Source organism: Natator depressus, chromosome 1, assembly GCF_965152275.1.
Source record: "Natator depressus isolate rNatDep1 chromosome 1, rNatDep2.hap1, whole genome shotgun sequence".
Taxonomy (NCBI): domain Eukaryota; kingdom Metazoa; phylum Chordata; order Testudines; family Cheloniidae; genus Natator; species Natator depressus.
The window spans coordinates 236,839,881-236,867,455 of record NC_134234.1 but is presented as its reverse complement, the minus strand read 5'-3'; the positions used below and the strand labels follow the sequence as shown (position 1 = coordinate 236,867,455).

Genomic DNA, 27,575 nt, shown 5'->3' with positions numbered 1-27,575 from the left:
TTTTACCATAGATTCCCCACAAAATTTCCCCCTTTGCCTGTGATAAAGCCCTTGTACTGGGGCGAGTATGCTTGCAGGGAGGAGGGGTAAGAAACTGGGAAATCTTACTTGGGCTTCCCTTGTAAACAAAAGCTCTTTCTCCTAACCAAGGAAGGAGGCAACACAAAGAGGTATGAAGTGATTTTGCATTTGGTTCTTGAAAAATATGGGGAGCGTACTGTGCTAAATCTGTGTACTTTCAAACGTTGCAGGTGGCCGTACAGTCACCTTGGCAGGGGCCCGGGAGCTATCCTCATCTTGGAAAGTTCCTGCTACCTGGGGCAATTTGGTATATTCCAGAAGCAAAGAAGGCGTTTTACAGACATCGCTTTTGTGCCAGCCCGAGGGACAGGATGTGGCCGGCAGGCCGGTGGACCAGCGTCCAGAGAGCGGGGGTGGGAAGGGTTCCATCGCAGAGGGGGCAATCACCCCGAAATCCCCACCTCCCGCGAGGGCGGCGTTTTCACAATGGGACCCCACAGCTCCCTCCAGCAGCACGTCCCCGACAACAAAACCCTGCTCGAGCCCGTAGCAGCCAGTAAGCCAACTCCGATTGGCTGTGGATTACGTTTATCTGGTCGACCAGCCAATCAAACTCTCTTCCTCCCGCAGCGCCGGAGACATCAGAGCCGGAAAAGGCCGCGTCGGTCACCAGGGCCAGCCCTCGGCCCGTCTCTGATAGGGAGCGGCCCGGTTATTTAATGAGTGACAGCTCGACACCCCGCTCACACAGGAGCGCTCTGGGAGCCAGTTTGAGCCACGGCTAGCGTGTGGGGCTGCTGCCGGCTGCAGGCGGGCACTGCACTGATATTGCTGGGTGGCGGCTTAGCTCCTCCTGCTCTCGGCCAGGTAAATCTGTTTTCGCTGGGCGGAAAGATTCTCTGAACGCAGCCAGCTAGAGCGAGGGGGTGAGCTGCTGGTGCAGAGGAGGGATTTGCGGGCGCAGTCCAGGCTGGTGTAAATGGAACCCCCCGCCCCCCAGGGCCCATCCAGCTCTGCCAATGCACCTCCATAGTCCTGGGCTCTGTGCCCTCCCAGGGGCTTGCCCCGAGCCCGCCCGCCCCGCGGAGCGCAGGCGAAGCCTGGGCTGGTGACGCCAGCCTGCGGGGCGGGAGGCTGGTTTGTAGGGTCTCTCGACTTGTGATGTGAGTCAGGAATTGAGGTCCGCTATACAGGAGCACGCTGGCTCACCGATCAGAAGTTGAGTACTAGGGGCACCTTAGAGACTAACCAATTTATCTGAGCATAAGCTTTCGTGAGCTACAGCTCACTTCATCGGATGCATTTCGCTTATACTCAAATAAATTGGTTAGTCCCTAAGGTGCCACAAGTCCTCCTTTTCTTTTTGCGAATACAGACTAACACGGCTGCTACTCTGAAACCGATCAGAAGTTGTAATTCTTAGCGCTGCTGATCTCTCTCTCTCTCTCTCTCTCTCTCTCTCTCTCTCTCTCTCTCTCTCTCGCCACTTGGGACAACTTAATTTCCTCCAGGGCTGTTACTGCCCTGTTGTTTGTTTGTGTTCACAAATGAGAGATGTGAGCTGTGCCGTGTAAAGGATGGGGCAGCGGGTTGGTGCTTGGCAAATAGCATTTTAAAAAAGTGACTTTGCTAAATGAGCAATCTCAAAGGTGCTGTTCAGTAACGCCTTTGTGAACGGGGGAGTGTTTTCAGAAGAAACCTACTGATTGCCATTCAGAACTTGATTTTTCAGAGGTGCTCGGAGCCATAATTCCGTCTGGTCAGAGTGGGAGCTGCAGGTGCTCAGCACCTCTGACAATCCTGCCTCAAGACAGCATTGTGTTCAAGGCTGTGCCAGTCTAAGACGTTGTCATCCATGTACAATAGTTACCTTTCGCTTCATTGTGAGGCACAGCCGAGTATACTGTTCTGCGGTAGGCCTGATCCTGCTGTCCTTCTGAAGGCTAAGGTCTCTTTGACTTCAGTGGGACTGGTGTGCGCATCAGGTCTGCAGGACTGGGGTCCAGTGGGTGCAGTCTGGGGAATAAACAAAAGTTATCAGTAAAAAATATTAGGGGGAATACATGTAAAGGCTATCTGAGAATGAAACCTGAGCATTTTGCAGTGGCAACGTTCTTAACTGATCAAAGCGATATGATGATGAAAATAGGCTGAAAAGGTGGAGTGGGATGTGAAACCATCTATGAATACTTGAAAGGTGCAATATCCAAAGAGGAAATAATCTATTTGGTGTGGCACTATAGGGTATCAATAGCAGGGCATTATGAAGGGGGAATTTTGAGTAGACATCAGGAACAATTTTATCAGACTGAGATCAGTTATACTGGGGAATATTGTCCCAGGGAAAGTGGTGGAAGCCCTGGCTTGGGTCACTTAAAACTTAACTGAACAAAGCACTGGCCCTGTGGATAGGCAAAGGATAAAATTTTCAAAAGTGTCTAAATCCTAGTCTCAGAAGTGACTTAGGCACCTTGTAAATCTCAGTCTAAGGGGTTAGGTAGGTTTGGGCACCTAACTCACTTAGGCTGAAATTTTCAAAGGTGCATGAGTGAGTTATATGTCCAAATCCACCTAACTCCTTTGACTGGGATTTACAAGGTGCCTAACTGCCTAAATAGCTTTTGAAAATAGGATTTAGGCTTCTTTGTCGCTTAGGTACGTTTGTTAAATCATCCAAGGTAACGTTTTTCAAGGTTTCCCGCCTCCTCCCCGTCTCTGACTTTTATGACTGTCAATCCTAATGCTTTCAAATTCAGCTACTTTTAAAAAAATATTTTAATTCTGATAAAAGATCATCCACTTAACTGAATCTGAAAAGTGCATCGCTTCACTTGTGACAAATGGTAGTGTTGTGTATTTAGATACTAAATATACCTATGTGCTTACAGAACTGATCTGAAAATATTGGAGAAGTCCACTGTGGCTTATTTGGTGTTGGTATCTCTTCATAGGAAGTAATGCAGTGGCATTTTAACCAAAAGGAATAAGGAGAGAACACAGTTTTGGAGAGCTTACAAATGCAGTTTAATTTTATTTCTGTTTCAAATAGAGGGCCTGATTCTCCTTTGTTCTGCACCTTTTGTTAAGTGTGTCTAAAATGCTACCAAATCAGAATAGCAACAGTGATGAGCCCATTTGACCCAAATGTGTTCAAATCTCTGCAGTGGGAGAACTGTGCAAAATGCATGTTTGCCAGTTATCTGGGCAGAATTCTGCATTTGTTCATGTAATCCAGATAATTGCAGGTGCAGAGTACTTCCTGAGCAAGCACAATTACCTGACTTTCTCTAACCAGTGCAGAGTTTTGTCTGCACCACTGATGAGTATGCACTCTGCAATGCACAAACCATTGACTTTTAGTCTCTTTATGGCATCTGGGATGTTTTGTGTGTGAGTGGTTTCTAAATGAACAGCATGTAGCTGGGCACAGAGGCAGCTGATCTTTTCTCCACTTTCTGTCATTTCCCCAGTCTCCTTCCCTACAGGTGACATTGCCTACTTCACCCAGGGAGACAGGATAAGTGGCTTCTTCTCTGGGAGACAATCAGTAGCTTCCATCTCTCTGAACCCACATGTAAGGATGTCCAGGATCTTGCTCTAGAAAGCTAGAGTCATCAATTTCTTACTCGGCCCCAGGAGGTGGGGTTCAGCGGCTTGGTTTTTGGTGGTTCTTTCTCCTTCACTTCCCATATAGGGGTTTCTTAGAATTATGAATTGTTGATTGTTCCTCTGTTATATTGTCTCTACATTCTATCCCTTTCTATTCCTGCTGCTATAACTTTGCTTCGGATCTCTAGTACTGTAACCTCCTGCTTTGCAATCCACCTCTTTCCCTCATCCCAGTACAGCTACATGACTCCCAAGATCATATTCACTTTCACTGCTCCAGCCACATCACTTCTCTTCTCAGATCCATTACTAGCTTCTATCCTTCAGCACTAAAAGTTCAAGCTTCTCAGATCTGATTCCCCACTCTTGTCACACTGGTTTAGTCCAGTGTAACTTCATTGGCTTCACTGTGTAGCAGAGTGGAACAACAAACCCCTCATCTGTAAGATACCGCTCCATCCTTACATCTACACCCTAATATAATTCTCTTCCTGACCCCAGTTGCTGCTTAAACTCCTCCACATCTCCTGCTAACTATCCCCTTTTCACCTTGCGCTGGGCTTTGTGTCTTCTACCATGCTGCCCTCTTCACTTGGGACAGGCTCCACGTGTGTTCAACCCACTTCTTCAATGAAGTCTTTCTACATTGGCACTATCCCCTTTATTGTTCTTGTTTCCTACCTGTATCATATTCGTCTGTAAGCTCTTCAAGAGAGTGACTGTGCTGCCTAAACAAGTCTCTGAAGAGGTGGGGTTAGTGGCTTCTTGGAATATCTGGGAGGCAAGCAGATTTCTCTTTTTCTGAAGTGCCCAATCTGTATCACACACAGTTGGGAGGTGATTCCAGCCCAGGCTGATAGATTCACACTAGCTCAGTTCAAGCAAGCATGCTAAAATAGGAGTGGGGATGTTGCAGCACTGGTGAAGGCTTGGGCTAATTACTAAAGCTCAGATCCAGGATATTGCATGGGTCTGAACTTGGGTAGCTAGCCTGAGCTGTAACATCCACAGTGCTATTCTTTGCGCACTGTCTCAAGCGGAGCTAGTGTGATTCTGTCTGCCCGACCTGGGAGGCACGTGCCCAGCCGCCATGTAGACCTACCCAAAGAGGCAGGGTTGGTGACAGCATTGGCATAACTATCCTTTGGTGTGGTTCCTTCCTGTGCCAAGTCCCTCACTGCCTTTTCTTTTCCTGCAGATAGCTTCATACTGAGGTCATGATGTTCTTCTGACGGCAGCTCCAGTCTCTGTGCCTGGGGGTTTGTGTAAGTGGAATACATTTGCAATAGTTCAGGTGAGGACAGTTACTTCCATATGTCACTCTAGGTTTTTTAGCTAATTCAGTATTGTGCTGATATTTCAGGAAACATATTTCCGCCCTTCTCCTCTAAATATAATTACAAGAATAGTGGTCCAAATCTTATAGATAATTGCACTGAAGTCCATAGTTATGCCCAAGACAAATTTACCTCTGGGTGGGTCTGTCATTTTCCCTCCCACTATCTCTAGGTGACTTTTGTTGGGCTCCCGTGGTGCCCAATTCAGAACTGATGTAAGGGGGTGCAACTTTCTTGCCTTTCTGGTCACATCAGGTCTGAATTTGGACTTGTAAATCAGTTGATCAGTTCCTGTGGATGATACAATCTTTTTTGATCTCGACAATAAATGTTCAGTATTTAGACAATGAACCTTCTATATAAACTGTGGGCTCTTCATGAGGTTATAGTGCTATAGGAACTTGCATGGTATTTTGCTGTGGGCCGCATATTTTTAAGTCTCTGTGGGAGGAGACCACTGAAAGGAAAGCGCTTTTGGTTTTTGTTTTTTTTTTTCCTCCAGAGGGTGAAATACTTTTTGGCATTTTTTTCTTAGAACACTGCTTGCAATTTATGGAGTCACAAGCTTGAATCCCATCAGGGTTGACTAAAACTTTCTACAGTACACACCTGATTTCTATGAATTTAGGGTGTATGTGGAGTAGGACATGTTCAGATGAGATTCAGAACAAAGTTCTCCTGATTCTGCATGGAGACTAAAGATCTGCAGCCCTTTCTGTAAGAGCAGCTGTTTTACTCTGTGACCTTCATCTTTGTTTTCCCCTCCCACTTTTATGTTTGCCACGTGTCCATCTGGCTTCCATTCTTTGTTGAAGACGCCTGTAGGTTTCCTGTGAAATCTGATGAGCTTAGCATCAGATTGTGGGTTACTACTGAGGAGCACCTCTCTTGGGGAAGCCTCACCCAGCACTCTCCCTGAGAGGGAGCAGGCAAGCTGCCTTCACTGGCTTGCTGGCTACCAATTGGTCAGTATCTCCTCCTGGCTCCTCTAGGCCCTCACAGCAACTAGTTTTGTTGGTAGCCTGGCCTGTGTGGGTTTTCCTTGAGCTGAGGGGTGTCTGGATGCTGATGTCTTCAGCCAGGTGCAGAGAGAGCCCGATAGACCCCATCGCAGATGCTTTGTAAATAAGGTAAAATTGTAAGATCTTTAGGACAGGGACTGGTTTATGTATTTTTTTGTTCTGTTTGTACCACAGCTAGCGCAGCGAGGTCGTGGTCCATGACTGAGGCTTGTAGGTGCTATAGCAATATGAATAGTAACCAAAATGAACTGTGTAGCTGGAAGAAGTGCTTCATGGTATCATTGTGTTATGTCTGTATGCTTTGTTCCATGATGATGGTTGAGAATTCTAGCACACTGTTCAGTGGGATCACACTGTTGCAGTCAGCAGCATCAAAACACTGATTCCGTTCGATAATTTAGCCCCTCTGAATAGCTGATGAAGACCTATTCTGCAAAGCTGACGTATTTTGTGCTGTTCAGAATGCAGTGGAATGCATGGTCCCTGGCCCACACCATTCATATTGTAAGATCAAAAATGGCTGGAGACTTTTGGGGTTCCCAGCTTGAGAGCCTTAGGGGCTGAGCACCCAAAATTTCAATCAGTGTTCATGGGAGTTGCAGATGTTCAGCACCTCTGAAAATCAGGTCCCAGGTATCTCAAGCTGGGCACCCAAAAATCTGTGGCCACTCTGGAAAATGTTAGCCTGACAGCACAATCCATCTCTCACTGCAGAGGATAGATTCCTGTTGATGAGGCAACAGATAAACAAAAAGAAAATGTGCCATGCTTTGATAGCTTTCCTCTGGATGTTAAAAATCAATAACCCCAAATTTGCCCGATTCTATACAAGAAATGAAAAGGCTATGGACCCTGCATGAACATCTTGCAGTCTAATCCATGGACACAAAGTAAATGAGATTTACTTGAAAATCAAGAGGAAGGAATTACCAGAGTGTCTTCTGTGGGCTTTTTTTTTTTTTAAATAATAATAAAAAATATATATAGGCTCACTAATTATGTGTGTCCTAGAATTGCCTTAATGAGGAGCTCAACTGCTGAGAATGTGCCTGGATGAGTGGGATGGGGAGGGTGTTTCATGTGTAAGGGGAGTTGTGGATAAAGTTACAGAAATGGGAGGAGAGTGAACATAGACAAGCATAATGGTCAGAATGAAGGTTGTCTGGGGAATTGTGATGAAAAATGATCAGATAGTGCAACCTTGGGCCTATATATCTAAGGACTTGAGGGAAGTCAGCATGTCTGATCTGATTATATCTCTGCTGCTTTCATTAGTGTACCAGCGTGACCTAAGTGGGCTAAAAATTACAGGTTGGGTGGAAGAAGTGACCTCTAAGGATAGGTGGTGGTCACTTGTTATGTAGTGGGGAGGAAAGGAATGCAAAGGCTAGTGATCAGCACAGAGGACACAAAAGAACTTCCTTCAGTGGACACAACACTTAAAGTACATACAACTTAATTTTACTTTACTCTCTAGTGACCTACTCATTTTATGTCTCTTGTCTAGATGGATCATCATTAAATACTAGACTGTAAGCTGAGTGAAGCCAGAATCAAAATGACTAAGTACAAACTTGTTCTGTTAAGACATGGAGAAGGAGCCTGGAACAAAGAGAACCGCTTTTGCAGCTGGGTGGATCAGAAGCTGAGCAGCAATGGGATAAAGGAAGCTCGGAACTGTGGGAAACACCTCAAAGCGCTAGGTTTTCAGTTTGACCAGGTGTTTACATCCATCCTAAGCCGTTCTATTCAGACTGCTTGGCTGGTGTTAGAAGAGATGGGGCAAGAATGGGTTCCCACCCAAAGTTCGTGGCGTCTGAACGAACGCCACTACGGTGCACTGATAGGTCTCAACAGAGCAGAAATGGCTCTGAACCATGGTGAAGACCAAGTGAAAATATGGAGAAGAAGCTATGATGTTACTCCACCTCCCATAACTGAATCTCATCCTTACTACAAAGAGATCTATGATGATCGCAGATATAAATGCTGTGATGTGTCGCAGGACAAACTCCCAATGGCTGAAAGCTTAAAAGAAGTTCTGGAGAGACTCCTTCCTTATTGGAATGAAAAGATAGCACCAGAACTGAAAAGCGGCAAAGTGATCCTTATATCTGCTCATGGAAACAGCACGAGGGCACTGCTCAAGCATCTGGAAGGTAAAGATCTTCACACTTTCTGCTTTAGTGGTAACAGTACCCAGACTTCTGTTTGTTCAAAAAATTATCTTATATGTTGATCCAACCCTTTCTTGCATTTGATCCCAATGATAGTTCCCTAACGTAATGTAAGAGCTTTAACAGCTGTGGTGTCGAAGGACAAAATAATAGGTTGGACTCTCAAACAAAAATCAGATGGGAGGAAGGCAGTGCCACACAATTAGTCTGCTTTATTTCTTCATCTTTTAAAAGATTAGATTTACACCAGTGTAAAAAAGATGAGCGTAACCAATCCAGCTTCAGTGGAGTTAATAGACACCAGTGTGACCAAGATCAGAGTCTGGCCCTGTTTTTGTTTTTCCCCTCTGTTCCCTATTTTACTGTGATAATTGACACAAACAGATTTTATATTCTGTTTTTCTACTCACCATATCATTAAAGTGCCTGGCTAGAAGTGTGTGAGGGGAATACTTACTGGTTACTGTGATGTATATCTTCTTTTAAGAGTAAGTGCTCGTGAATACATTACTGATAAGTCAGTGTTGCATTGACATACTGTGTCAGGAAGATGCTTGTTAAAACATTCATCTATGCATATATTATACTTTCCCAGTGAACAGCTAAACTTACATTCCTGGACCTTGCAAAGGTTTGCTGATTCCTTTAGGGGCTTAGGGGGTGTGAGTTGAGATAGACCAGGGCCAATTTTGGGATAGGCCTTTTTATACAGACATGAGTTCAAGTTTAGGTCCTCCATAAATTAGCACAATCCACCTTCCAGTTATTCAGTTATGAATGTAGGTCCTGGTCACAGTATGGCTTTTTTAACCATGATTTTGTAATCTGCTAGAGGTACAGTCCCCTCTGCTGGTTGCAAGTAGATAGAAGTGCTGTGTAACACTGGCTTGTATCATCAAACCCATGTTTGTGCATCTGCACCTACTGCACTGCCCCTATCATTTTCTTTCTGGGACAGTCTGGGCAGGTATTGTCTCACCAAAGTGTGCAAAGAACATACACCTAGAGTGGTATCCAGAGAGCAGGCAGTGTGTTCTGGAATGTCCTACTTCCCAGGGCTGGGAAGAAGATTGCTAAACCAGTTATACTCGCATGGTATGGATGCCTGGTGCCCACAAAAAAAGTGCACTGAATCAGTTACAGGAAAACAGCCATGTGCCAGCCAGGCCTCTGGCAAGGACGATACACGGCTAGCTGAGCACAGCTCCTGCATAACTTTTAACCATATTGTGTGTAGACACAAACCATGTTCAGAGCCAGCTACGTCAGACTAGCCCTACAGACTATATAATGAGTTTGTAACCAGAGTGTCTCCTGCACCGAGATCCACTTGATGCAGGTGTGGAAGGAGAGTTATAGCTGGTTACAGCTCCCTGATTCTGAAGCTGCAGCTGTCCAATTCTCAGCATAAGTTAGAGTAGCCTAGGGACTGATCTAAGCATAAATCAGCTGTGTATGGTCCCTAAGGAACCGTATGTACTACAGCAGAGAAATAACACAGCCGAGCAGAGTTGCATCCCTCTGGCCACACCCTTTCTTTTCAGATTGAATACTCTATACTTGAGCAAAACTCCCATTGAAGTTAAACATAGCCATGGAGGAGGCCTTACCCTCTGAGGTGCTGACCCTTTCCTGAAAGGTGTTGAGCCCCTTGCTCCCACTGGCTGGAGTCCTGCCTGAGTAGATCCTGATTCTGCTGTCTCTTAAGTTGCAGATGAATTTGTGTGGCCCAACACTTTTGAGTGGCCACTGACTTTTTGGGTGACCCACTAGGGATATCTGGCACCTGACTCTTTTCAGAGGTTCCAAACACCTGCAGTTCCCATTAACTCAGCTGGAGTTGTGGGTTCGTGGTTTGTCTGAGAATCAGGCTCACGATGTCTGAACCTGGGTATTAAAAATCCGTGGCCACTTCTGAATGTTTTGGTTATATTGACTACTTTTATCTTTTGAGACTACAGCTGAACATACCTTGACTAAAGCCAAGAGGCTTTGAACGGAAGTAAGTACTAACAGATTTTCCTTTCTTAGGTTAAGACAGGTAAAATAACACACAGTTAATCATTTCAGAGAAACTTTCAGCAAAAGATTTTACTAAAGAGGTTTCACTGACTCCTTTTAAAAACATCTTTGAAACACATCTGCTTCTAAATCCAGGCCAAGTAGTTCCTTGGACATGAACATTGCCCTCATTATGGTTAATTAAAACAAAGCTTGAAAGGCTTAGACTTGCTAACCACATTACCCAAAAGAAAAAAAAAAGCTTTGGAGCAACAGACTTTCCTGGTTAACAAGGCTTTGATTGTGTGTTCGGTGCTAGGAATGGATTTAAGCAGGATGTGTTGAAATGCATGAAAGATCTGTTATGATTTCCATGGAAGATTGGTTTTTAAAAAACAAAAACAGCCAAGCAATTCTGCTGAAAACAATATTTAACACAGATTGGGATACACATACTCTGCATGCATTTGGAGGTGAAATGAACCCCTGCAAAGAGAGATGATCAGTGTTTAAGTGGTACATAGTTCCTCGGCACAGGAGCGAATTTCACCCTTGCTACACTGTTTAAAAGCTCTCATTTCTACAGCATCAACTCTTCAATAACTACTTCAGACACAGTTTCATCCTCAGTGCAATTCTCCTGAAGTCAGTGAAGGATAAATATGGCTCTGTGGTTTGTGTGATCCTGTCCATTAATGCAAAGTGGGATATAAAATTGTCCTCTTTAGGAGCATGTGCTGTTTGTGCCCTGTTCAGATGATCTGTGATGGTGGTAGATGTCTTTAGAACTACTTAAGGGAGATTTCCCGATGCTCAAAGTGCAGCTAGGTGTCTGGCTCCTATTGAATGTCAATAAGTCTTGGGTGTCCAACTTCTATTTATGTCTTTGAAAATTCCCTTAAGTTCCTTTTTCCCATCTCTGTTTTGTGCTTGCTGGTTGAAGCCTCTTGCAGCACCCTGGCTGCCTGTGACTCTGTATATCTACATTGTGTTTTTGAGAGGAGGAGAAGGAAATAAAAATAGAAATTAATGAAAAGGACATACAACATGACCAGATAACATGTGTTTAGTTAAAGGCCAGAGGTGGTGAGGCTAAGATTTAGTAGCACTACAGCAATCTGACTTCAAAGGCTGGATTTCCTTCACTGCTTAACTGTGAAGTTGGGGTGCACACAGGAGATCCTTTGTGGAGATATTTAAGAGGAATCTGTTGCATTTTTCCTGATAACTGGGGCTTCAGACTTTGAGGACTTTCTATGAGAGCCCCACCATGGAAACGCTCCCAGGTGAAGTGCTTACTGTGAGTAGTCCTAGAGTATATTTTCAAGGGGACAACTTGCAGAGGGGCTTCTGGAAAAGAGACTGTAGCCCCAGCTGTTAGCTTTGCTGTGCAAGCCTTACATAAGGAACCTTCTACATCCCTTCCCAGGCAACACTCTTTCCTCCCTGTGGGCCCACAGAGTGCTCCTTCTGGATACAGGTACTGCAGGAGTAGCTGAGTTTCCCTTCCATGTGGATGAGAGGGGAGAGCCACATATGCTTCTGGGAGGCACTATTCTCTGCTTTGCTCCCCACAGAAATGCAGCCTCCTCTGGGGTAAAACCCAGTTGCTGTTTAACAGTGCTGTGCAGTCGTCAGGACAGGCAATGAAGAAAAAAATACTGTATCCTGTTGAAACTGCAGGCATGGCACAAAGCAGGCTGGGTCGCTCACTATCAGACTGGGCCAGGAAACTCAAGCTCTTGGGATGGGCTGTCAGCAGCAGAGGACAGCAACTTACCAGAGTCTGAAGCAGTGCTTCTCAATTGGCAGGCAGGGAGTGTAGCACCTCCCTTTGTTTTCTTCTGTGCTCAGGACATTATGCTAATGGAGCTGAAATGTACATACAGGAAGGGCACATGTGCAGGGAATGATCTGTGTGTGAACCCTGGTGTGACCGAGTGCTGGAGGCTAACAAGTGAGCCAGCCCTCTGATCACTTGGGGTATGTCTACACAGCAAAGAAAAACCCAGGGCTGGCCCATGCCAGCCAACTCAGGCTTACAGGACTCGGGGACTGTTCCATTGCTGTGTAGACTTCTGGGCTCAGGCTGGAGCCTGGGCTCTAGGACTTGGCAGGATGGGAGGGTCCCAGAGCTTGGGCTTCAGCCTAAACCCAGAAGTCTACAGAGCAATGGAATAGCCTTGCAGCTTGAGCGCCATGAGCCTGAATTTGCTGGCATGGGCTAGTGGTGGATTTTTCTTTGCTGTGTAGCTGTACCCCTAGGCACCAATAAGTTCCTCTGGAGAAGGCTGATTGGGGAATGTGATTAATTAGCTGATCAGTCTGGGGACTGATGAACCAATTAACCATCAGCTGAGTGGGAGGTGGAGGGAGATATACGGCGTTCTCCTAACCCAGTCGCTCTGAGATTCTAAGGGAAGAGATCTGTTTCTCTAGCTCTATGGGAAAGGGTGAGAAACCACTGTAAAAACTTTCCTGCACAAGATTGTATTCAGGTTGGTGGTGAGAAAATAATGTGGAGGTGCTACGCATTGGAGAGTCTGAGTCGTTTCTGGGCAGCAGAGGGTGAGGACAGAGTATGCCCTCTTACACTTGTGTTGCCAATAAGTCTCATGGACTAATTTGGCTGGGGGTCTCTTCTTTTTTGTACCTGAACTCCCGGGCTTGGCAATATTGCCAGATGCTAGCTGTGGATTGCTATGTTGGGCTGTGCTGTGTCAATGCTCTGGGTCCCTCCGTGGCTAGCTTGTAATTAATGTTGTTGTTGGTCAATGGCGGATTTTAGACTGCTTAAAGTTTGGCCTGCAGGAGGAAAATTTTATGGAGGCAGAATGTAGTTTTGTTAAACAGGATTTTTCCAGGACATTGGCTTAACACCCCACCATGTGCTAGTACTATGATGGGTTCTTTGACCACCACACGTGGTCAAGGTATCAATGTCCCGGTCCATCTGAAAGATAGCACTGCCATCCCAGCACAATGATGGGACATGTCTTCCCTCCAGGCCTATACAAAAATAAATTTTATGGGTGAGGGGAGTGAGACCTATTTCTATTACTCCTGGGGGAATTCTGCACCACTGCACATGAACAGAATTTATGTCCTCTGCAGATTTCTTTGCTTCCCTGCAGAAAAATGACTTTCTGACAGAAAAGCCACAAGAGTGGTCCTGTGACCCTTCCCAGCAGTATGTTTCAGGTGCCCAGGGAAACTGGCAGAGAAGTAAATCACTGTGGGGCAGGATTGGGGAAGACCTGGCTGTTGGCTCCTACCCTGCGCTGGGCTCAGCTGCTAGTCCCGGCTGGGCTGGGAAGGGTGGAACTTCCTCTTCCCCTGAATGGCATGCGGGGCTGTGTCAGACCAATGCCAGATTTCTTCTCTGGCTCTAGGAAGCTCTGCAAACTCTCTTCCTCCACCCCCCCAAGCTTCCTACACCCATCACTCCTCAGCTGCAGTGGGAGGGATCCCTGTACAGGGAGCTGCTCCCCAATCCTCCAGACCCTTGTACCCAGGCCATCCTGACAAGCCTTACTCCCCCCTGACAAGCCCCACTCCCCCAGCATCTGGACCCTCCCCTCCCACCCGGACCCCCCGATGAATTCTATCAACCCAACCCCTCCCACTGAACCCCAACCTCCTTCACCTGGACCACCCTTCGAAGTCCCGTTACAGTTGCACCCAGATCCCCTCTACACCCAGAGCTACCTGCACCCGCACTGAGCCACCTGCACCCAGATTGCCCCACACAGAACCCTCTCAACCCACAACTGGATCCCTCCACACTAAACCCCTCCAAACTTGTTTCCTGCCTTGCTGAGCCTGCCTGCTCACGCCTGGTGCACCTGGCACAGAGGGGCAGGGCCCTGGGGTGTTTCTGGGGCAGGCCCGGTCCTTGTGCTGGGTCGGGTTTGGGTGCAGCCTCACTGCTGAGTCTGTGCCCTGGGGGTGGGGGCAAAGCTGCACAGTGATCTCCCACCTCTGTGTAGCCAGTAGCCTATGCTCCCCAATGCCATGCTGGAGCCTCCATGTTTATTTGACAAATAAAATTTGCAGAATTTTAAAATCTCATGTGCAGCATTTTTAATTTTTTGGCACAGAATGCCCTCAGGAGTGTTCTATAACTTGCTACATTAATATAAATATGTCCCTCATTTTGCCTCCTCAATTTCACTAAAGCAATTTGCATACCATAAAGATTAGTGGCCAGACTCTGCTGTTATAACTATTTAAATCTAGACTTTTTAATGGAGTTCTCTGTGTAATTGAGATCCAGATCTGGCCCCCTACATACTGCCAACAGGAATAATACATTGAAGCCTCATTTAATAATCTAAACATCCTTGGTCAAATTCTGCACTAGCCATTAATGGGGTTGCAACTTTGTGCAAGCTGTCAGGGAATTGGATTAGTAGTGTGCAAAATACTGTACATTCTCTCTGAAGAATCATGTCCCATAGATGCAGTTTGGGTGCAAGGACTGCTTAATTGGGGCAGATATTTGGTGTGCTTGTTATGTTTTGTTTTGCTGTGACCATAGAGATGGAAGGAAAGGCCATTGAACAGTAAGACAATGACCTCATAGTGGTTTTGAAATACGTAGGTTGCTTATTAAAAGCAGGTGAGACAAGCTGGACTGACTCTTGAAAATGAGTCACTTTGGATGGCCGGAAATCCCGTGCAATCAATGCCCATCTAAAATATTTTCCTAAACAGAAATGTTTCAGAGCAGTAATTTGTATGAGTTACCCATTAAACAAAAGTTTATTCCCAATAGTGATTTCTGCTTATCCAGCAAGTGCTGTGTCCTTGTTCCCTTGCGGAGTGAATCCTCAGATGCCCCAATTAGACAACCTTGTGCTGTCAGTGATGTAAACTTTGTAAAGGGTCTGGAGCAGAGGCTGGAATCTGGCTCCAAGTGTGTCCTTAAACCTGCAGGGTGACATGTACTGCAAGGGGATAAATCTCTTATAGGAATAAACCTCAAACAAAGGTTTATTTCTAGAACATTGTAGAAGGATAATAGCATAAGAAACCTTTCACACTTGTGCAGTCTGGTGGGTTTCAGTGGATCAAATTTGGTAGCATAAATAAATGTGCTTGGAAATTAGCTCTGATACAACATTGCAATAACTTTAGACCTTCTCATTCCAAAGTGCTTTATGAAGTAGGGATCACTTGCTTCACCTGCTCCTGAAATGGGTGCTGAAATGCCGCCATCACTGAGGTGGAAGGTGGTGCCTGTTTAATAGCATACAAAACCATCACACAACACTATGGGACAGGAATTAGAGAATAGAATGCCCACTTGAAATTTCAGGAGGAATTTTAGGTAGGCAGAATGCAATTATCTAGGTTGGACTCTCCCCAAGACACAAGTGCTGTGCTGTAGGATGACAAGTAGGGATGTAAATACCATTTAAAAAGTTAACCGTTTAAGCGATAAATTTTAAAAAAAATGGTTAACTGATTAAAGGGCTGGCTGGCGCCGCTTGGGCTGGCTGGCGCGGGGGTTAACAGTTAAGGTGGGTTAACTGGTAAGACTAATGCTTACCGGTTAACATTTTACATCCCTAATTTGCAAGTGACCATGAGTAGGCAAAATCTTACTCTTAAGACTCCTGAAAGACCACACCCCCACTAACATTGTGCTGGGACACTGGCTTGGTATTAACTCTGAGGAATGAGTCCTACCTACTGAATCATAAGTATTACTTCCTGCAGCACCTAGGTATTCTTGGAGGGCTGGTGTTCAACTACTGACCTTATCTCACCCTGCTTAGATGAGGAGAGATGATGGGTTCTCAACATGGACTGGTATCGATGCAGAAGTGCAGTAAAAGGTCATTTGGCTTGTGTTACTGTGTGTGAAGTAACTGGATAGCAGCTTTCGCTGACACTTACGCTAGTCAGAGTGGCATGTTTCCAGTGTCTTGATTTCTGTTCAGTGTCTTATCAGCCTGGCTGGCTGGAAGGCCTCTTGGATTTTAACTGTGCAGTTTTCAGCATTTAACTGAAATGGGTGCCCAATGTGCTTAATAAATATCTTACTTTCTGAGTAAAGGGTTCCCATGTGCAAATACTCTCATTGTGCTATAAGTAAGGAAGCAGTTGTGAAGCACCTCTCTTGGATTTCTTCCCCTTCTTCTCTCCTCAACCTTCACCTCTCACCTTTAGCTGTGATCTTGTCAGGTGGCAGCAGAATCTAAACCAGTGGTTCTCAAACTTCGATGTTCCTGGCCCACTTGAAAATTGCTGAGGGTCTCTGCGAACCACTTAATGATCTTTCCAAATGTTGTTTGTACTGTTCGCTAACTATTGTAAAGCACTTTGGATAAAAGCGCTATATTAAAAAAAACCCTTAATTTTTTTTTGTTCTACAATTAAAAGCACACCATAGTCATACAATTAAACTATACACAGTCATAGTCATACAATTAAAAGCATATCCATAGTCTTACCTTTCTAATGTGATGGGTGTGCCCTCTCTCCCCCGCCGCAGCAGGCCCCGAGCTGGGGCTGGGAAGGGGGTCTGGGGGGGTCTCTCCCTGGCAGCCTCAGCCCTGGAGCTGGGGAAAGTTTGACTCTCTCTTTCTCTGGCCGCCGCAGCTCTGCATGTCCCAAGTTCCACCCACCAACCCCTTATTTCCCCCAAGGCCACCACCTCACCTTACATGTGTGTCTTCTCCAGGGTCCAGGCACCTAATTAATGGAGCCATGCCTGCGCGGCTCCACTAATTAGGTGGGTGGCCCTTCATTCTCTCGTGTGTGGCCACCCAGGCGCGCACATTAGAGGGAAAGGTCCGCGGACCACAGTTTGAGAATCACTGATCTAAACAGTCTGGGCATTTTTTAGGCTGCGGAATAGACATAGCTTATGTTGGCAAAACTTGTGTCGCTCAGGGGTGTGAACGTTCCACCTGCCTGAGTGTTGCAAGTTACACTGACATAAGCGCTTGTGTGCACAGGGAGAGCTGCTCCTATTGACAGCTTCTGCTGCTCGCCGGAGGTGGGCTTTTTATGTCCACGAGAGCTCCTGTCTGCATGGAGTGTCTTCACCAGATGCACTGCAGCTGTATCGGTACTGCTGCAGGACTGTACCTGTAGACATGGTCTTAGGTGGGAGATTTGTAGGGAACAAACCCAGACATTGCAGCAAGTGCTATGGTGGCACTTTTCCTTTTGATCAGTACATAATGCTCCAGCATGGTATTGGTGGACACTCTAGTTGCAGAGAGGATGCTGTGTTTTTTTGTAAGAGGTATAAAATAGGGGTCCTGAGCACTTACTTGCAGTGGTATTGGTTTTCACCTAACCCACCTTGTCTCTCGGAGCATTTATAGGCATTTAAGATCCCACATATTCTTTTGAAGAGCGTTTAAAACAAATGTCCTGCCCAAATTCCGGTTTAGGCAGACATGCTGCCTATCTAAATTCCCCTTTGTAATTTCATCTATGCTATGTGATTCTCAGCAGTCTGTGTTTTTCACCCCATAATGGCTGAATTTTAGAGGGGGACACGCAGCAATTCCTCATTTATAGACAAGGAGAATTTGGCCTTATATAAGGAAGTCAGTTAATCTGCACGTTTACATCGGGGTGAATTTGGTTTATAGATCAGTGCTTAAGGATGCTTTAGGATGAGTGATTTTTTGTTGTTGTTGAAATCCTTAGCATTACAAACGCAAAACCTTGACTACAAACCCCGTGTCCTACAGCCTTTATTTAAATGAAAAATATAGCAGCCCAGAGTTTCTGCATGGGAGTTCTAAAAGTTTATTGATGTAAGAGTATGCTCTCGGAATGGAATAGTCTCTTTGACGTTCTTGGAGCTGTTGCTTAGAACTCGTCTGTTCTCAGCCAGTGTCATACTTTCTTACACACTGACTTTGATCAGTTATAGGGTAGCGAGTAAAGCTGTGAGAAACTCAGTGCTTGCATTTTGCAAGGGTTTATATGAACATCTCTCCAGCTGCATACATTCTCCTGAATTTTGGGTCTCCATCATTTGCAACAATAGTCTTGCTTCAGTTCACACTGAAATCACAAACTCTGAGTATATCAGGGCACCATTATAAAAACGAATTAGATTTGCTCATGAGATCTGTGAACTTTACTTTTTGTTTAGCTATTTTTTTTGTATTAAAGGAGCATACAGTTATGGAGCTATATACGTATCCTGTTAGGGTTAATCTGCCATCGTGTTCCCGTGGGCAAAGGGATTTTATTGTGTGACTGCTCTGAAAGTCTCTCAAACAATGGAGAGCTCTAAATGAAGTAAACCCTTTTTTATTAAAGCAACTGATAGTTCAAGTTGTGATCAGTGTTTTCCCTGCACTCATGGTAACAGTGCTGCTGTGAATGTCTTGACTCTTTATATGTTGGTCATTTCCTTCCACCTAATGTGAGAATCATTTTATACCCCTTGGTTCTGTGAGAGCTTTCTGTTTTCTTAGCTGCTCACCTGTACTTTGCCTCTTGTCCCTTTGTCTGTTTGGCATGTTAGTCTGTTTAGAAGGTTCGTTGTGTTTATTTTTTGAACTTGTATTGCTTCAGGCTACCTAGCTTTCCAATTACAATCTGCTTTCCTAAAGGGGATCCAAGACCTTATCAACCACTTACATTTCCTCCCCACAAAAAATCTGTGCAAGAGAGTGTGTGCAGACATGGGGCAAAATTTTCACAAGTACGTTCATGATTACATAGTCACATAGGAGCTAAAGGACATGTCTACACTTAAAGTTGGAGGTGCAAATTCCAGCTCTAAAAATAACATAAAACAACTAGTCCCTCCAACTGCTCATCCCACTGTGGCTATGCTGGTTTTTAATGCGCTAGCTTGAGCAGAGCTAGCGTGGGTATGTCTCCTGGAGCTGGAATTTACACCTTCCAGCTCAAGAGTGTCGACATACCCTAAGTCTTGTTGAAAGTCAAGGGGACTTAGGCTCCAAAATCACTCAGATGCTTTTGAAAATTTTACCCATTATGTAAAAACAACCCACAATGACTCTCTGGCTACATTTAAATCCTGGTTTTCAGCTGTCTGTTTGGTGTGTGCAGGCCGGTGTGCGGGAAGCTGGACTGATTGAGGGGTTTTTCCTCGTGATTTTTGTGACCAGTCCAATACAGCTTTATTGTGTAGTCTGTCTCATAGAATCTCTATCCCCAAAATGCTTTAGAATTAAAAAGAAGTGGATTTCAATAAAAGTAGGAGAGAAATAACCACTTTTGTAGAGTCAACGAGGTGGAAAGAGATGGGAAAACCGCTTCAGATGGCGGCAGCTGCAGAGAAGACTCATCACCAGTTGTCTGTGGCGGTTAGCACAAACACATGGAGACAGAAATAAGGCTCCCTTTACTCTAGCAATTTTCTCACTGTTAATCTGGCAGCAGTGGGAGCAGTCATGTAGGGTGGGCACAAGTGTTCTTACTACCATGTTGTCTAGGTCTGGCACAAAAGTCTGCGCCTGGCCTACACTAAAGTTAAGATGACCCAGCTATGGTGCTCAGAGTGTGAAATCTCCACTCCCAAGGGATGTAGTTAAGTTGACCTAACCCCTGGTATAGACAGCACTAGCTGGACAGAAGAATTCTTCCGTAGACCTAGCTACTGCCTCTCAGGGAGGTGGATTACCTCTGCTGATGGGAGAATCCCTCCCCTTGGCGTCGGTAGTGTCTACACCGAAGCACTGCAGTGGCGCTGGTGCAGCTATGCTGCTGTAGTGTTTCAAGTGTAGACAAGCCCTGGTACTGGTAGTGCTGTGGTGGAGTTGTATCGGTACTAGGCCAAGGGTATGTCTACAGATGCGCCGCTATCACACTTCACTGTAGATACCAGCAGTGCCGACAGGAGGGGTTCTCCCATCAGTGTAGATAATCTGCTTCCCTGAGAGGCACTAGCTAGGTTGATGGAAGAATCTTCTGTCAGCCTAGTGCTGTCTAGGGTAGAGTGGGGTGTGTGTGGTTAGGTCAGTTTAACTCCATCGCTCGGGGGTGTGGATTTTTCACAGCCATGGGAGATGTGTCTATGCCACTGTAAATTCCCAGTGTAGATGCACCCTAATAGTGGGAGAACTAAGTCTTTCTTTGTAGACCAGGTTTATGAGAGAAGCTGGAGAATGCAGGGTTTGAAAAACAAGGGGGGCAATCTTGAATAGTCCCCTCAAAGGGACTGACAAGTTGATTGTGTAGTAGAGGTTGTTTGTTTCATACTGCAGTAGCGCCTTTGGGCACCAATTAAGGATCAGCGCCCTGCCCTGCTGTGCACTGTGCAGACATGCCATGGGGAGCAGGGGAGGGGAAGTCCCTGTTCCAAAGAGCCGCCTCTAAGAAAGATGTGTGTTTTTTGCAGGCAGATTCTCTTCCCTGCCTCACTTAAGTGGCCCAAAGGGGGAGAGAACTGATTTAATTTCCTCTGCTGGGAATTCCCCCGTTGTGGGCTGACATCCTGTTCAGGTCAGCCAAAACTGCAAGCCACTCTGTTACTGCTCTGCCTAAGTTTGAGTGAACTTTGCTGCTGCTAAGCTGTGTGTCAGCTTCAGGACGCTGCCAGTCCAAACCTTGCCTTGCAGGTAACAATCAGTGAACCCCAGCTTCAGGGTGGATTTGATTTAAATCATGATTTAAATCACTACTCAGGAGGACTCTATTTAATTATGGATTTCTACATAAAAGTGCATTCTTGTTGGTTGTTATAACCTTAATACTGTACATATTCTTCACAACTCAGATGGATGTAGGTTTCATTTTTAGAAGGTACACACTGTACATTTTTAAAGTAATTGATTTTGAAAACTTTTCAGATTAGTTTTACAGCTATATCAGAAAAGGAATGATTGTTTGGTTATTTCATTTACCAATGGTAATTGAAGCAAATAGTTCACCTCCCAGTGACTTCATAAATATCTCCAATTCAACAGGCAAATCATAGAATATCAGGGTTGAAAGGGACCTCAGGAGGTCATCTAGTTCAACCTCCCTGCTCAAAGCAGGACCAATCCCCAATTTTTGCCCCAGATCCCTAAATGGCCCCCTTAAGGATTGAACTCACAACCCTGGGTTTAGCAGGCCAGTGCTCAAACCACTGAGCTATCCCTAATATTTGGAGGATTTTCTTGCCATGCTGTATTAGGAGGAGAACATCACCAGACAGACATTTAAATTGTTTTAGTTTAACTAAACAACATTATGTATTCAACAGCAAACACATAATATTTTAACAAAACAAGCATATGAATTTTGAAATTAAACATTTAAGTTTTTTAAAATCAGGTTTGTTTTAACTAAAATAGTTAAATCAAATATTTTTTTTAAAAAACAAAAATTAAATCGCCTATGTCAGCCAGGTCAACATGAGAAACTTAAAATATTGGCTTCTGCAGCTAACTCAGTCGTCTTCATCTTCATTTTCCTGTTTGTTCATAATCTAGAAAAGAAAAACAAGCTTTCCTGCTTTTTCAGGTCCCAAAAGATTTCTCAGTTTGGAATGAATTAGTCCAAAGGAAGAAAATATTCTTTCTACACTGGCAAAAGAAGCTACTGCTCTTAGAAGTGAGATGATCACTTCAACAGTCTTGGAATCCAAGTGCTTAAGTGACTTCCACCAGTTCACTGGTGTGACTTTCTTTAAAACATCATCAGCAAACATCTGTTTCTTGAATGGTTCACCCTTAGCTCTGAAGTTTATTATAGTTGGCATTATGGAGGGATGATTGCTGGATGTCCATGTCCTAGCCAGCTCCTCTTCTTCAGCAGTTAAGGTTTGACCCTGGTACCGAGTATTGAGAATATTTTCAAGAAAATGAGCTGGAGATAGTGCTTGTCCCATTCATTTTTTTAATGCTTGTAAGTTAACTCTGTCATTGCTGATTTCTCTTTTTAAAATCTCTCTCAGTTCCTTCCAAATTTCACCTGCGTCAGCAATAAAACAGCTATTTCCTTGCGTTTTGTTCAAGGCTACAGAAATAGGCTTGAGGGTACTCAGCATGTGTTCAGCATTTCTCTTAAGCCCAATGTTGAGAACTTTGGCTGTGACAGTGCCATCTATTTTTTCACGATTTTGTTCACAAACTGTCGTCAGATTAGGCCAGTTCTTGATCTAGTGCTCAGACCAGTCCGCTACTGAGTTCCATTGCACGTCTTGTGGGAGAGTTAGCCTGGTTCCTCCCACTTTTTTCAGAGCAGCTGCTGCAAAGTGGGTGTTAGGGAAGTGTTTTGCAATTTCAACAACATTAGCCGTTATTTCTGGAACACCGCCTGCACATAAATCACGCAATAATATTAATGCCCAGCTTTTTAGCAGTTTGCATATGACATCCTACACAGTGTGTCCAGCCTGATGTGAGTTATGGTATGGTGTGCACTGTGCCAGTTGGCATTGAGGGGCTCTCTGGGTCACAGAAGGGAAGTCCCCCAGTGTGTGTTTAGCTGGCTCCCATGCCACCCCTCCATATCATGCTCCAGCTGGCTGAGAGTCTCCTAGGAACTGTTGCCAGCTGTCATAGGTTAGCGCTGACCTGCACTGGGGCTAGGGTTGAGCCAGGCAGATAATCAAGAAGCCATAATAGCCCCTGTGCCTCAACTCCTTGCTTAGCTGAACAGATCGCTGCCGCAGCAGAGAATGTGGACCAACGTCTTTGGAGATACTTGGGGGCAATCTCAAGGCAGGAGGTTGCCTTGTGCTGGGTTTAACTGTGTGTCATTTTTTGTTCTCTCTTTTTGCAGGCATCTCCGATGAGGATATAGTTAATGTTACCCTCCCCACTGGCGTGCCTGTGCTCCTTGAACTCGATGAGAATCTGCACCCTCTTGGCCGTCACCAGTTTCTAGGTGATCAAGAGGCTATCCAAGCTGCCATCAGAAAAGTGGAAGATCAAGGGAAAGTCCAACCTGTTGAGAAGAAATAACGCTTCCAGATGCTGCCCCCACTCCCGTGTGTGTTTGTATGTGTGTGGTAATAAGTAGTGCTTTGTGAGTGTTAAGTTGCACTTTGTGAGCTTGTTAATTTTAAATATTAATTAGCGCTAGTTATGCGTTCGGTTAGTAGAGCAGCCTTTCACCTTTGGTGACTAGAATTCAAATCCCAGTGTGGGTTACAGGTGAAGAGGAGGTGGCTGATTTCATCCTAAGCGGTAGTAAGGACACCATAAAATTGCAACAGAGTCTGCCACAAATCTTTGCTCAAGAAAGGCCCAAGCCAGCAATATGGTAGGGTATATTACAGGTCAGGATTAAGAAGTATTGGCAGAGCTCTGTGGGGAAAGCTTGCACTGCAGAACACCTGGCTCCCAGTAACATTTGAAGTCGCTCACTTTCACAAGCACTAAATACTTACTTTTTGCAAACTGGGAGCATTAGGTAGTAAAGTGCCAGTTAGATTGTTCTTTACTGGGAGACCTGTTAAGAAGCCTGCCTGTGGCACTAGCATATACATTACAGGCAGTTCTCTGTTCGTCTTATTGCAGTGACGCTGCTGTGGTTGAGAGTGCACTTTTGCTAGCAGCTCATTTTTGAAGTACAAAAAAGTATCTTGTGGCTTGACTCTTCCAAGGCTAGTTCTTCTTCCAGAAGAAGCGCAATCCTACTAATCACACAAGGGAGTGGGGTGTGCTTGGAAGAAGTAGTCTCTCTACCATTCCCCCTTCACCTTGCTTTCAAAACCAGTTTTTAGGGCTAAATTCTGCTAGGTTGCACCAGTGATAGGTGAAGGATGGCCCAGTGGTTGGGGCACTGGCCTGGGATGAGGGAAACCAGGTTCAACTCCCTACTCTGTCACAGACTTTGTGACCTTGGACAAGTCACTTAGCCTCTCTGGGTATGTTGACACAGCCCACAGCAGCGAGCCTTCTGGGTCAACAGACATGGGCTCATGCTAGTGCTCTAAAAATAGCTCTGTAGACAGCACTTGGAAGGGGTGGCTTGGGCTCTGAAGACTTGGGAGAAGGGTTAGAGTGCTAGTGTGAGCCACGCTAGACTGAGTCTGTCAACCCAGGCTGGGAAGCTTGCTTCTGCAGGCTGTGTATACCATACCCTTAGTGCCTCAGTTCCCATCTGTGAAATGGGGCTCCCAGAGAGGAGACGGGCACCCCTGTGATAAAACCACCCATTGAAATGACACTCCTGCAACCAGGTTGTTCATGGGATATGTACACATGCATGCACACCCATGTAAGCCTAGTGGGATTTCACTGATGTAACTCAGCAGACTTTAGCCCTCAAAACAAGGAGAACAAAGAGGTTAGTGCATGAACAGAACTTCAGACTTGTCATGGACTTAGCCCTTAATTAGAACAAGTAACCCGGATAGGTTTCAAGCACTTAACAGCATCTATAGGCTTGATCCAACTCCCATTAGTCACTGATAACACTGACTTGACTTGAATAGGGCCTGATCCAAACCTTTGAAATTCCCCACTTCCACCACTCTGTGGCACTCCAGATAAGGGCTAGAGAGTGGTCTCCACCGAACTGTTTACAAACATTTTTGCAAGTGAGATTACCATGGTGTTACCAAAATTAACTCCTTGCAGGAGCCAGTACTGAAGAGATTGTAGTGGTGAGTAGTGTATGTATGTGCAGTGCTACTCCAGGAAATAAATACAGCTGTTTCATTGTGTGATCCTGTAAACAGTAGAGAACATTAAAATTTACTTCCGAGTTTATTCCGGTGAACCTCTTATCACTATTACCTACTGCAGTGTGTGGTGTCTTAATTTCCTTTTTAAAAACCAGAAAACCCCAACTTTGTGCTTGGAGTTTTTTTTACAGGCACTCTTGTCAGGAAATTCCACGTTATGAGCCTTACTCTAGTTTCTCTTGTGCTGATGTAAAACCGTTGTAGCTTAAATCTGAATCCGTCCCAGTAACTGAACTCTTTCAGTGGTCCAAATTTCGCCCTCCGTTGCACATAGCCCCCACTGACTTCAATGGAAATTGCATGTGCCTATTTGAAGGCAGAATTTTGCCCTTCGTTTTTCAGTGCAGCCAAGCTATGACTGCTGAGGGAACAACTGTGAATTCCCTGAGTGCAATGCCTGTAAAAATCTCACATGGAGCTGTTTGCAGTGAGTGGCTTGTTTTAATTGGATTTTTATAGGTTCAAGAAAATGACTGCCTCCTGGCGAATCGAGCAGCCTTGCACTTCTTTAGCACTCTGACTTTCAGAGCATAGTAGTAGTTTGTGTCACTAAAGCATGCTGATTGTAACAGACCATATTGCTCGGTATCTTTCCTTTACATGAATGGCATTTGGACTCCTAGGTTTTTTTGTTTCTATTACACTTGCAAAAGGGGGCTGGTTGCAGTCTCTTCTGTTTTTAAGATCGTTTCTCTTTCTAAAATATGAAGTCACAGTTTACTTTAATCCTCAAATGTATTGTGCACTAGACGAGAACCTCTATGCAATCCCCTATTCTTGTGACATTGATAAGCAACCTACAGCCTGATGTATGGTATTTTTGTATATATTATTAATCTGTATATGGTGTTTGAGTCATAAATGATCTCCTCCTCCACAGTAGCATCAGTACGTTGGCTGCCGATCAGTGAATGTTCACTTTCCAGAGCCTTACTGAAGAGCCCCATCACTAACAGGGCTGTCTCTTTGGTGTGACAACTGACACTAGCGCTGGTAAAGACATTCATGAAGCAGCACTACCACCGACTTCAGCAGGAGTGGAGTCCCTCATCCGTATGCTTTGAGATGTACTTAGGGGTCTGAACATGGTGTGGGGGAGTGAAAAGAAATATGGGTAATCTAGTATTTTTTGTAGAGAATAATTAGTATAGTTTTGCAACCAAGACTACCAGCACCACTTGCTGCCCTCCGCTATATACACATAACTCCCATTGACCACCCTGGGATTCATGGACATGGAGCTGAGGCCAGAGCATGGCTCTTGGCTGTTTACCATACTGCAATGCCAAAGCAGTGCAACATAGGAATTTTTGAGAACTGGAGATGCTGCAGCTACAGTGTAATGCTCAGAATGCTGATAAATAAGCCAGACTGCGCGGGCGTTTCACATAACACAAGGGCAGGTCTAGATATCAGTGCCTCATGCTCTCCCGCAGAAGGGAAAGGAGCACTGATCTTAGGAACACCTGACCTTTAAGTAGAAGGGTTGGAGGGAAAGTGCTGAGTAAATGTTCAGAAGCCTTAGGTTCAGCAGCCAGCCAAACGGGGCAAATCGAAAATGGTTTCAAATGGAACTGGGTTTTTGTTTTTTTTTGCAATGCTCTTAACTCAAGAGGCAGTGGTAGTGCAGCAGGAAGTTGGACTGCAGTTGTTTGGGCTGAGACTCCATTTGATGGCAAAGCAGCTCGCCAAGGTTCAGTACCCATGCTCTTCAGCATTGCCAGCACGGGGAGCAACAGACCGAGACCTTGATCTTCTCCTGGGGGCTATAAAATGCCCCTCAATAGGGGGAAGAATTGGAGGCCCAAGCCAGGCGTTTCTGAGCACTTACCAGCACTGGTCTCTTGGCATCCTTTGTAACTATATCATTGATGCACAGTGCGGGGTGGGGGGTGCATACTTGAGGACAGAAGCCAGCATTCATGGGTAAGGGGGCCTGATCTACAGGCTCTGTTATCTTACAGCAAAGGGATGGATGAGAAGCAGCCTAGTGACCCGTCCCAATCCATGATTAGAAGATGAATTTTCCCTTGATCGAGCTTCAGAGCTCTGGAAATAATACAGCATTTCCACAGCTGACGACATAGGCATGGTTGGGTTGCTTATGTGTTTGGAATGTGTGGTTTGTTGTGTGATCCTGTTGAGAACACTTGTAAATATTTACTTGTAGAGTTGGCAAATTCTTTAAAATTCAATAAACCATCTGAAATACAACTTTAAAATTGTTTGGCTTCACCTCTTTTTTTTGTTCCCCCTTATTCATCCATTCTTCCCATAGATCTGAAACGATGGCTTTTCACATGTTGACTTTGGCTACGTCTACACTAGCACTTTTGTTGGTGTAACTTATATCGCTTAGGGGTGTGAAAAAACCACCTTCCTGTGTGGCATAAGTTTCACCAACAGAAGTGCCAGTGTGGACAGTGCTATGCTGGGGGGAGGTGTTCTCCCCCTGACATGGCTACCGCTGCTCGTTGGGGGTGGTTTAATTTTGTTGACGGGAGAGTTCTCCTGTCAGCATAGAGCGGCTACATGGGAAATCTTATGGCGGTGCATCGGTACAGCTGTGCCACTGTAAGGTCTCTAACGTAGACCTGGCCTTCATCATCACTGTGGCCTAACACTTTCAATTTAAGGATGCCAAAGCGCTTATCAAACTCTTACTACATTTCAGTGATGTGTGATGAGCCACTTCTAGGGTAAAACATGGCTAGCGTGTAAACAGTGCATGCATACTGCCCAACTTCTCTTCTTAAATGAAAGGAAGTTGGGG

General features: G+C 45.1%; 1 protein-coding gene across 2 annotated transcripts; it reads left to right on the top strand.

Moving 5' to 3' along the window:
- Window positions 1-606: 606 nt before the first annotated feature.
- BPGM (bisphosphoglycerate mutase) lies at window positions 607-26,999 on the top strand. 2 transcript variants are annotated; one of them, XM_074938549.1, is made up of 4 exons: window positions 610-888; window positions 4,829-4,924; window positions 7,497-8,148; window positions 22,891-26,999. In XM_074938549.1, the coding sequence occupies exons 3-4, from the start codon at window positions 7,548-7,550 to the stop codon at window positions 23,070-23,072; spliced, it is 783 nt and encodes a 260-aa protein (XP_074794650.1). In that variant the 5' UTR covers window positions 610-888; window positions 4,829-4,924; window positions 7,497-7,547; the 3' UTR covers window positions 23,073-26,999. The 2 variants fall into 2 exon arrangements, with proteins under 2 accessions (XP_074794656.1, XP_074794650.1); XM_074938555.1 differs by lacking the exon at window positions 4,829-4,924 and having other exon boundaries at window positions 607-888.
- The last annotated feature ends 576 nt before the right edge of the window (window positions 27,000-27,575 follow it).